This window comes from Elaeis guineensis, chromosome 3, assembly GCF_000442705.2.
Source record: "Elaeis guineensis isolate ETL-2024a chromosome 3, EG11, whole genome shotgun sequence".
NCBI lineage: Eukaryota > Viridiplantae > Streptophyta > Magnoliopsida > Arecales > Arecaceae > Elaeis > Elaeis guineensis.
The window spans coordinates 88,671,887-88,684,207 of record NC_025995.2 but is presented as its reverse complement, the minus strand read 5'-3'; the positions used below and the strand labels follow the sequence as shown (position 1 = coordinate 88,684,207).

At 34.9% G+C, this 12,321-nt stretch overlaps 1 protein-coding gene across 2 annotated transcripts; it reads right to left on the bottom strand.

The window, feature by feature from the left end:
- Positions 1-5,745: 5,745 nt before the first annotated feature.
- On the bottom strand, positions 5,746-11,662 carry LOC105041839 (uncharacterized). Of its 2 annotated transcripts, XM_010918885.4 has the most exons (3): positions 11,472-11,654; positions 10,738-10,880; positions 5,746-6,516 (listed from the first exon to the last, which is right to left on the bottom strand). In XM_010918885.4, exons 2-3 carry the CDS (start codon positions 10,739-10,741, stop codon positions 5,936-5,938), a joined length of 585 nt encoding a protein of 194 aa, XP_010917187.1. In that variant the 5' UTR covers positions 10,742-10,880; positions 11,472-11,654; the 3' UTR covers positions 5,746-5,935. The 2 variants fall into 2 exon arrangements, with proteins under 2 accessions (XP_010917187.1, XP_010917186.1); XM_010918884.4 differs by lacking the exon at positions 10,738-10,880 and having other exon boundaries at positions 11,472-11,662.
- Between the last annotated feature and the right edge of the window lie 659 nt (positions 11,663-12,321).

Below are 12,321 nucleotides of genomic sequence, written 5' to 3'. Positions count from 1 at the left end.
ATATCCTAATGTGACTTTTAAAAGTAGTGCTTCAACCTACTATGCTACAAAAATAATTAACATCCTAATTCTAGGATGAGTGGACCTTTGATTTTTGATTTTAGATTTAGAATATCCTAAAATTAAATTTTATAATTTTTTATTTATTAGAAAGAATTTGAGATCGTTTATCGAATGATGATTTTGATCTTAGATTAGTATACTCAAATAATCATCTCCAGGGTATAATGAAATTTGAAGTTAGAGCTCTTTTGATCATTTTTATTTCTCTGACTAAAAAAAAAAAGATTGAGGTTATCTACTGATATTGATGATTGTTCTATAAAAGATGAATTGGAGTTATTTATAATTTGATAATGAATTGATTAATTAAGAGTTGTTAATGTTTAGATAAAGAAAATTGATATACTTACTTAGAATAGAGACATTGATTTTGATTATAAGAAAAATATAGTTTTGATTTAAATCAATTTTTAAGTCATTGATTTTTATTATGGAATGACTTAATGATAAAATTTGCTTCAAGAATTAGAATATTTAAGAGTTTGAGGGTTTGAGTAAGAAAATTTTGATGACTAGAAAATAGTGATATTGATTCAATCAACAATGGTGATACTGATCTTTATGAAATGACTTAATGATGAAGTTGTATCGAGAAATAAAATATCAAAAGTTCGAGAATGAGATTGAAATGATAAATCTTAAACCTTTGAAAGTACGAATGAGAGAAATATTTTTGAATTTTGATTGATTGTGATATCATCAAATAATTCACATAAGTATGTTTTTCCTATCTTATGATGGGTTGAAATTAAGAGTGGTAAATATTTTGAAATAAAAAAAAATGAATGATGATGATGAATGAAGTTCTTATGCAAAAATAAAGACATTGATTCACAAGAGATAGATTTGATTTTGATCTAGTCATGAGGTATTGAACATAATTTTTCAGGAAATGAGATCATAATTTTGAAATCTTGAAATATTGAAAATCTTTGAGACATGGATCTTGATAAATAAGAAAATGAAGTGTTCCGTTTCAGATAGATATTTGATGTACCAACTTTTTCTTATGAAATGATTTAAGAATGAATTTATATCAAGAATTAGAATATTTGTGGATGAGATTTAAGTAAGAAACTATGAAGACTCAAGCAATAAAAATTTCGAGGACGAAATTTTTTTTAGAGGGGAAGAATGTGATAGCCCAGCCAGCCCAAAACAGAAAAAAAAAAAAGAAAACAGAGGATGCAAAATCGGGAAGAAGACTCCCGATAGGAGTCTTCTTCTCCGACGATTTTCGGGCAGATTAGGACTCCTAGGACTCCTCGGAGTCCTAGGGTTCCCTATAAGAATACCCCCTCCCCCTTGAGACCGAAGATCGGCCTCCTCCCTCTCTCTTTCTCTCCATTTTTCTCAATCGAAGCCGCGGATACCGTTCGGGTTCTCGCCGTGATTACTCGCCGGCGAGGTCACCGGAGGTCAAGGTAAGTTTTCCTCTTCTTCCCCTCTTTCTTCTCCTTCCTCCCATGCTCCTGTGCACGGCTGCCGGCGACGAGTGTCGCCGATCTTTCGGTCGGGAAAGACGCCCTGTTTTTGGGCCTTTTTCATTGGATTTTCCGGCACCGGCGATCGAAATTAATCGCCGGCCCCGCTCCTCCGTGACCGGGGGAGTGGTTCCCATCCGCCGCCGACCTCCACCGCGGTGGCCGTGGCCTGAACGGCCCGGCCAAGGATGAGCCACACCGTCCCCTGTTCCGGCACGGGAAGAACCAAGAAAAAAAAAAGAAGAAAAGAAGAACCAAGAAAAAAAAAAGAAGAAAAGAAGAAAAAAAAGAAGAAAAAGAAAAAGAAGAAAAAGAAAAGAGAAAGAAGGAAAAAGAAGAAAAAGAAAAGAAAAGAAAAGAAAATAATAATAATAATAATAATAATAAATATATATATATATGTATATTTATATATATATATATATAAGTAAGTAAATAAATAAATAAATAAATAAATAAATAAATTGAAATTGATGAGAGAGAGAGTTTCTCTCTCTTCTCTCTCTTCACTTCAGTCTGAACCCTGACTTTCTCTCTCTAGAATTAGACTTTCTCTCTCTACTTTTTCTCTCTAGAATCCTCTCTCTAGATTATTTCTCTCTCCTAAGATTTCTAAAATTTTGAGAAGAATGATGATGAATTTAAATAATCCTCGTGATGGATTTTTGATCTGTGATCGTCGGACGGTACACCGACATCCACTTTGATCAGATCAAGTATTTTTAGATTTTATTTCTCATGATCTTATTGAATTGTCCACATGATAATCTTAGCATGATTTGATCTGATCGATCGAATTTGTTGAATCATATCATTTGAGGACTTCAAGATGAGTTTTCTCTCTCTAAAATTTTCTCTCTCTAGAATTTTCTCTCTCTAAAGTTATTTCTCTCTCTCGATCGATTTCTCTCTCTTAATCGATTTATCAATGAGAAAATTCTTTCAATAGTCCTGATCTGATTCTAATGAAGAATCCTGATCCATGATTGTCAAACAGCGTATTGGCACCCACCTTAATCAGACCATGAATCTTTAGATTTGATTATCCATGATTTCATCTAGCCATGACTTGATTTGATCATGTTGATTTCACCAATTGAGATATTGGATCAATCATAATATTGGATTGTGTCACCTGATCAGTTCGAATTGTACCTTATGAATTCTCTCTCCTCTGATTTTCTCTCTCCACTTGATTTTATGAAATCGATGAAGAAACCTCGATCCTATTATTTCGAATCTGATTTGATCTGATAGTCAAACTTTGGATCGTTTAGGTCCTAATTAGATTTTGATTAGATGAAATTAGATGATCGGACCCAGTCTAAACCGTTGAAATATGGTATTCGTATTCTTTTTAATTATTGAAATTGATTCTGTATAGGATTGTGGATGTTTGATCATGGGATATCGCGATATGATCTACGAATAAAATTTTTGGAAGAAAATTTATAGAATTTTATGGATTTATTGGAATGCGTTCGAGGTAAGTAGTGTTTACTTTTACTGAATTTATCTGGTATATTATGAATTAAATAAATTTATGCATGCTTGCGATTGAAATTATTTATTGAAATAATTGTTGGAATTATTATGATGATATATGATCTCAAAGAATGTTATAATTGATTTGACTCGAATATCAATTAATTTTATTATTCTTGAAAATTAATATATGAATTGGAAGACAATATGAAATTGACAACCTGACTGTGTTGAGGACCCCGCCAATGGGCGCATATACGTTGGCAATTGACTGTCCTGAGGATTTATGTCGCCAGTGAGACCAGCGACATGTCGCCAGATAGACCAGCGACAAAATCGCCAGTTAGACCAGCGGTTCCAAAGGACTTGGCTGCCAGATGATTCGCAGCCCACCGTAAGCAGATACGCAGTATTATGACCCTGCCACAGGGATAATGTGGTCATTGTCATGGTTGGTAAGAAGAATTTAAGAAATTGATGAAATTAAGAAGAAAAGCATAATTGGAAATTATGATGAATTGACTTCTAAATATGATTGACGGTATGAATATGTTTTCATGAAATTACATATTGAATTGTTATGCATAGTATTATTTGCCTGATTATTCAGTTAAAGGTATACACTGCTTACTGGGCTATTTAGCTCATGATAAGTTTTATGTTTTTCTTACAGATCCAGAAAATTAGCATGATGCGGGATTTCGGTTGGGAGAACGATTAGAGATGGAGTTAACTCATTGATTTAGGATTTTCTCAGAATTGATTCAAGACCTTTAGTTTTGTTTTTAGTATTGACTTTGTCAGACAGTTACTTTCTTTTGAACACTTAGTTTGGATTTGTTATTTGAACCAAGGTTTGATTATTGAATGAAGAAAAATTTATTTAACTGTTTGTGAAGATATCATGATGAGATGCTTTGCATGCTTATGGAAAAAATATTCTATAAGTATGCGGCGGTTGCCATGACCCTCGATTCAAATCTCGGGTCGGGGGCGTGACAGTTCAAGTAGAGGGGACCCATGTCAAACAAGTCATTAAAGATATTAATAATATTTGGTTGGGGTCATGAGAGGGTGGATGGATGAGGTTGGAATCCATCCTTTATTTGGTTCAAAAATTTACAGAGATGATAGACGAAAAAGGAAGGATTATCCATCCATCCTAATCCATCAATTTGCATCCTTCTAATTTTCATCCATCCTGGTCCATCAATTTGCCTCCTCCCAAATTAGGAGAATGTAAGGAAGGATAGATAGAGCATTGATAAGTGAATTTTTGCATTGATAAAATTACCCATCATTAATTTTTTTAGACAAAACTATAATATTTCTTTACTTTTCATTCATATACACACATACTATTAATCATATAATATTAAATTTTATTATTAATTATTTAATTTTAGTACATAATTAAATAATTAAAATTATTTTTTATTTTTTATTTTTATTTACTATTTTTAATTAATTTTTTATATAATATTAATTAACTATTCAAATTAAATTATAAATTAATTTGTTATTTATACAATTAATATATACAATTTATTTATTAATATTTAATTTATAAAATTATTTATTAAATTAAGTTAAATTAAATTAAAATTAAATATTTATATAATTTTTTATATAATTATAGATTTTAATGATTATAAATTTATATCTTGTTTACTTCTTTAGTATAAATAAGTGTTATAAATTGATAATAGTAATATTTTTATCCAAATATAGTCTAACAAAAATATTATATAAATATTATCCTTCCTTCCTTTCATCTATTTTATACCAAATAGAAAAAGAGATTATTTCTATCTATCCTTCCATATTTAATCAAAGATATAAAAGGATAGATGGATCGTCTCCCTCATCCATCCTTCCTCCTTTATTTATCCTCCTTTCATTCATTCTTCACACCAAACAAAAGATAAAAGGTTAGGACCAGAGAAAAGCAAAGCTAAAGAAGTCATGCTAGTGTTGTTTTTAGATTAAAATATATTATAGCAAAATTAATAATGCACAGCAAATAAATCTGAGAACACTTGCATGAAAAGACATTAGTATGTAATATCTCTGCATTATTTTTTCCTTAATAAATAATAATATAAGTAATTATGAGTTAATAATATAAATAGTTATAAGTAATGAATGGCATTTATTGATATTCAATTTGTTGCACATTTAGTTTGTTACAAAAAAAGATATACGAAATATACAGCAGGATGTGTATATTATTAGATATAGAAAAAATAAAAAATATTTCTTTTTTTAGAATATAAAGTATAATATAACGAATTCTTATTTTTACCTCCATCAAATCGTGCCAAAAATTATAATCCAATAAATAAAAATTTCACGGATGAATATTAATTTTTTCATTCATAAGGTCAATTCATGACATCTCTCAGAATAAATCAATTTTTTCTTGATTCATTCTACCATCCCACCCAATGAATTATTAAGATTCATTTTCAATAAAATCCTATACAATCATAGGTTTCATTGTACACATAGCAAGTGAATCTAAAGTGGAAATCAAATAAGATGAACCCTGAACCCTAGACTTTCCGTTATAGCGAACACATACAGAGGAGATAATTTGTACACATGCTCTTGGGATGACTTTGCTCACAGTTGGTTTAGTTGGTCTGCAGCCAATCATACATACATCAATAGAAAATCAGGTCAAACGTTTAGAGAGATCCTGATCAGGCCATATGGAAAATCAACGCATAATACTACAAAGAAGTCAAGAAGTGATACAGGATTAAACTGACAAAACTATAACAGCATTTGCTAAATTCTAGAAAACAACAGAACTCTCAAAATGTTTAGAAAATATTTGAATCACAAAAAAGAATTACAAACAACAAATGATGTGTTGCAGTGGCAGAAAATGTAAACACTCATAAGCCAACAGCACAAGCAATAGCTATCAAAACCCCAACAACCATCTGCCATAGCCCGACGCCAAGTCTGGCAGAACCACTGCAATCATCATTGTTGCCACTGAAACAACCCGGTCGAACTGTCTTCGCCACCCCACCTTCCAACACAAAGGTGCTGTTAGTCTTGCCACCACTGAATAATACACACCAGAAATATGGTGCCCCACCATCCGTGCCCCTCACCGCCGCACCGACCTGCGTGTGGTTCTTATCATACAATATCTGCAGGCTTCGAGCATTTTTAATCAAGATATCAGAGAAGGCTTGGTCGGGAGAGACGTAGCTGGACTGGCAAGCAAGAAGCCTTCCAGTGATAGGAGCGAGTGTTTGGGCCTCCACTCCACAGTTGGGTGCAAATGTGTCAGCAAAGCTGGAGTCAGAGGGCTTCTTGTTGCCGCCCACCTCATCACACTGGCCCTGATAGGCTTGGATATACTGCAGGGCGATGCAGCCCAGACCAGGGTTGTCGAAGAGTACGCTTGATTTGTGAGCAGTCCGATTGCTGTTGATCACTGCCACAAGCTGATCAGCAGGATTGTCTGCGGATGAAAAGAAAATATATAGGAAAAGGATGGGAGAGGAATAAATTGAGCAATTAAAACCTCAGAAAGCAGCTAATCCGTTCTGCAGTCAAGGCCTGTTTAACAATTCAGCACCAACATAGAACAGTGGAATTTTAATTCACTATAAGCAAGGAAGCAACCATGCTTGATGAGCTTAAAAATAAACAGAAAAGGAGAAAGAAAGCACAAGATTTGTCTCGAATTCTGAGAAACCAAGGAATATAAATCTGTCACAGGTATAATTATGGGGAACAAGCTTTGTTCCAACTATGTGGGGTTGACCATGAACGTTCTTTAACCTTCAATACTTATAAGAGACCCAATTGCTTGTTGATTCCAGTTTTCCAAGTTAGCTCTTGCAAAACTCATCTTATTTAAGGCATCATCAGATCATTGCACCGAACCACAGAAAAGTCAACTCCTCATCACTTCTATTCTTACCTGACGGATTTCCCAAGTGAGCATCCTCATATCCACCAGAGGTTTCTTAATTCTCAATTGATGTATTGCCCAAGTGATTGTTCCCACATCCGCCAGTGACCTTAGGAATTTCAAGTCTTCAGACCATCTTCATGGCTCAATATTACGATACAAGTAGATAGTTTATTTGCACAATGTATCTCTAGAGATGAAAAAATTTACTGAAAGCAATCTGATTAATTGTTCATTTCACACAATCAAATCTCATTCCCATCTCATGCATTCATTTGCAACTTCTCCACCAAAATAATGGACTCCTTTCTCTATTCTTTGCATCATTTCCTACACTTGTTTCTTGTTTGAGTAAAGGGACATGGGAAGATTCATCAAGTATAGCACCAATACTGCACATAGTCAACTCCTAACAAAGAGGATATCAGTAACATTTTGGCTGCTCAGACATTGTATTTTTTTCATAAAATCAAAGATAAAACCTCAATTATATGTTCTCTCAGAGAATAAGCAAATTTTAACTGATACACCAAGAAGAATCTGTTTTACCACATCAGTGTTCCAATTGTAATCATGTGGCAATTTTAGAAGGATTTCCATTTGTACACTGCAATTCTTTTTTAGTTTCAAGGTATCTGTCTCCTTTAAATTTTTCATTTCCAACATAGTATACTCCAAACCATTGTTATTGGAAATGTCCTGAGGTTTCTCAGTTACCTTTCTTACACTATCTCAAGAAATGCAAAATTTAACTTATGCGGATAGGTCAATTTGCAAAGAGGGATAAGCCTGCATCTGGTAAACCTCTTAAAACAGCAACATGCAAGAGGAACTTCAGTATTTCCAAAGAATCAATATATTTCCCGAGCGAGGACAGTTTTTAGCATATCGTGCAGGATACAACTGAACAGCAGGTAACTGCTGAAACTTCTAAGCACTTCACACAACAAGAGAGTTTCTAAATTATTTTGCATCTACTGATCATCTCTGTGCAGCTCCATAAGTTTGTTCCACCAGCTGCTCCAGTAGTCTATATATGGGGACCAAAGACCAATTCTTTTCACATATATGTGAATTTTACGTCAGCCTCATGCTGAAGCTATTACTCCTTCAAGATAAAACCATTCAGTGTTTAACTGACAAAGAATGGACGGGACCATGTATAGGTACAAATTGTTGATAGCAGCATGCAGTTTAATGAAAACAGAAATGGAATGCAATATGTGAAGAGACTTAGACTTGTCATTGAGATTACATGCATTTGAATCATATCTCGTCAGCAAAGTAAACCATATAAAAAAGCAAGAAAGCGGAAAGGCTCTTTAGTTTTAATCAAAGTTTGGAGGTTTGGTTTCACTTTCAACTGAAGCAATTGATATCTCATATCGAGAGTTTCAGCAAATTTGACGGTTTTGGCTCTATTTGCAGCAGCTTAGGTTGGAATATATAGAGAAAGCCAAAAAATTTCATTTTTAAAATTAGGAAATAGGCAGAACTATAATATGGTAACAAAGATATATCATGTGCCAAGGTATAGTGTATTTGATTACTCAGAAACTCTGGATGCGTCCTTTTATGGCTTCACATTTAGACCAAAAAAAAAAAGGAAATGCTCCAAAAAAGAAATAATCCAAACTAGCATGTTTACACGGTAATACAATTTTATTCTTATCAGCACTCTAACACATAACAACAGTGCTGCCCATGAGATTTCTAATATGTAATAAACAAACCTATGCCACACAAAAAAAAAAAAGAAATAACTTTTTTGCTACTTCCAGTTTCTCCAAAACTTTCAAAATCTAACTTTAATCTAGAGAAAAGGTTCCCAACATGTAAGAAATGAAAAAATGACAAAAAATATCATGAACAGACATGCATATAATAAATCTGGCTCCCTGAGTTTCAGATGGAGCTCCAAAACTAAACCTAGTTTCAGATTAGTTACAGTAGAAATCAAAGCCTTTTAATTTTGGTTCTGAATTTTCAGGTGGAACTTCAATCCATGGTTTACATTTATTGCAGCTGTCTCTTTTCATGCAGTGTTAAGAAAAAAACACAATCAAAGACAGTGAATCTCATAAATTGAGAACACATTCATCAGTTCTGTACTGTTGTAAAATGAACACAAATAGACTTATGAATAAAATCTTCGAGACACAGCATCCCATTAGCCATGAGGCCTTTCACATTTTGTAGTACAGATGACATTTAAAAGATTAGCAAGCAGAAAAGGATTACATGTAGGAACTTCTTCAGGAAGTGCAATGCACGTACAAGAACGAATATAACCAAGACCAGACACCTTCCAGTTGTGCCACACCAGTAACATCTAGAACAAAAATGACAAGCTTGCACTAAACTATTCCTCAGGCAGGTTTAAGAAGTAATGACAAAACAGAGATAAAAATTAAAGCGAACAAGTATAAGCATTTCAAGTAGAGAACACTAACTTCCCTCTTCTTTATCCTACCCATCTCCTCCATCATCTGTAAGCAACACTAGCCAGCTCGTGCCACCTCATAGTCTATGCTTCTTTTCATGAGTATCTTACATGTCAAGATCTAGCATATATAAAACTGAAACCACATGCACCTGTACGTCATCCATGGCTAGGATCTCATGTGGCACATACACAACGTTGGACGGAAGAGCAAGACGTGTGCGATCACGACATGCTCTTTTTCCCACTTTATGCCTCCACCCTGGTTTTTGTGCTAGACTCTAGTCATACAATATCTAAACCTTGATGTATAAAATTTAGAAATGTTCAATATTGTGATACATGCTACAGCTACAAGTAACTATGTAAATACGAGAACCCAGAGATCATGAATGTCATTGTAACTAGTAAGAAAGTAAAAGGGGAATTTGTTGGGATTTTGGTGGTGGAGGATAGAGATGTCAAGTCTAGTACGTGGACATTCATTCACTACTCTAAGAAAAAGATCACCTTCTCTTCTGCAGATCAAGCAACACTCACTCCTAAGGTACAGGAACCATTGGCTCATCCAGTAGTCTCTAGATGAGAAAAAGCTTGTCCAATCATTCCTTTGATTGCACAGAACAACCTGAAAGCATTTCGAGATATGGGGGTTCAGGATCAACAGGGAAGTTCTTGGATGATGGAGAAGAGATGCTATGAGCGATAAAGTTGTCATAGGCGACATGGACAACCCAAGCATCTCCAGATTTTCATAAATTCTAAACCATACTTAACAGAGGCGGCAACGGAAGGTGGCGATGGTGGTCCATGGTAGGTGATGGGGGTGGTGATAGGTGGTTGCCAGTTATCATAAAGTTTAAACCATATTTTCTGGTTTCCACAATTCCAAATACTACTTGCCACTTTCAAAACTTGGCAACCCACATGTACTCAAATATGCATTGGTCAGGTCCAAGTTGGATGATAGGTCGACTCAATCCATTTGCAGTCCTACCATCACCTGAATACAAGGAGGAAATATAGCAAAACTTGGGAAGCCTGTGGAAAAAGTAACAACATACAACGTGGCTCATACATCCACAGCCACAAGTGTCTCGTTCCAAGATCAACAACTTGCCATGGTTTCTTTCCTTGGAGGTAAGCAGGGGTTGAATACCTGCATGCCCTCTAGCTTTTCCCTTTTCTCAAGTGAGAAAAAGTAAAAAGGGAAGAGAACCATGCTCTAAGGCTTACATAAATTATCAAAAAACCAGAAAAGGATATAAAAATTATTTTAAAAAATAGTAAAATTGCCATCAGATCCAACAACAGAACCACACCCATTTCTTTCCCATAGATGGATGCCAGCAAGACCAAGAGAAGCAACCCATATCAAAGGAGGAATAATCTCTGTGGGTCACTTAATCTGGCTCAGGATTCAAAGATCTCAACTGAGACAATCAATAATGGAGATTTCAGCATCCTGTCAAGGCAACAGATATGATTTGAACAATCAGAAAAAGACACACAGAGGGTACATTACATGATCAAAATAAGATCCTAGCAAACAACCAAAGCATCAGAAAAGAAGCAACAGATATGATTTTAACAATCAGAAGAAGACAAACAGAGGGTACATTCCACGATCGAAATAAGATGCTAGCAAACAACCAAAGCATCAGAAAAGATTCAATGGATGAAACACAAGATCATGCATGGTACCCCAAATCCATATCCAGGCTGAAAGCACTAACCATTCATGCTACCAGATCTATCTGTCCCTTGTTGCTTCCCCAACCAGAAAAAAAAATCACATCTTTCAACATCAAAGAAGGAAAAAACAAAAAAAATACTCCATTGGAGTCACGCAAGCAAATCAGATCAAGAATTCCAACCAGTAGGATGATTCAACCACTGAATCACACAATGCAGCACAAAACTAAAAGATCTGAGCTTAAATGAGGCAACAATGGATACAAAAATCGAATTTTTGGCAAATCCACAGTAAGAAAAGACTGTAATACTTGGATTAATTGCCGAGATCTAAAGACAGAGGAACAGAGAGAAAGCTAACTTGTGCTGTCGGTGGCGGAGGCTGGGGAGAAGAAGAGGAGAAGGCAGGAGACGAGAATCCAGGCGGAGATCGCCATTGCGCGTCCGGAGCGGAGTCGCAGCTTTTTTAAGCCAGCGGGCTCTCCCTCTCTCTCTCTCTCTCTCTCTCTCTGGGGCTTGTAATAAGATTAGCTGCTGGAGTTGGATGCCAGAAATGACCGAGACTTTGTTCAAAATTAGCGGAGATCTTAAAATCTTTGGTGGTCTTTCCCTGACGTGCCCGAAATGCCCCTGGCGGACAAGCCATGACAGGTGGCAAAGATCTAACTACCAGTTGGTGAAGGCGTCACTTCTTTATTTCATTTCTTGAATAGATTACACCAACGTTGGTAAAAAAATTTTAAAAATTTGAAAGTTGTATTGGAAGCAAAGTTCATGGTGATTAGGTGTGGTTGGAAGACTGCTATTTTTTTTTTTTGGTAAAGGTTGGAAGACTGCTAATTGCGACGCTGGTATCCTACAAGCTTCATAATTTGGCAAATAGGAATGTTAATACTGATCATGGTGTAACATCATGGCCATTATAATGGTCTACGAGGCATCAGTTATGTTACACATATTAATCGTAAGTATTTTAAAAATAGTTATTTATTTGACTTTTTTATTTTATTGAAATGGCCGTTATTCATCATTTTTTTTGCTAAATAAAATAAAATTGTTTTTTTGGAGGTGGCAAGAAAGATAAAATAAATTGTGCTCATGAGGTTTTAAGCAAATAATGGCCATTATAATCATTATAACAGGCAGTGACTTGAATAAGTTTTTTTTTTTTTTTAAACCTTGGTGTTGTTTGACATACTTACTTGTGTAGA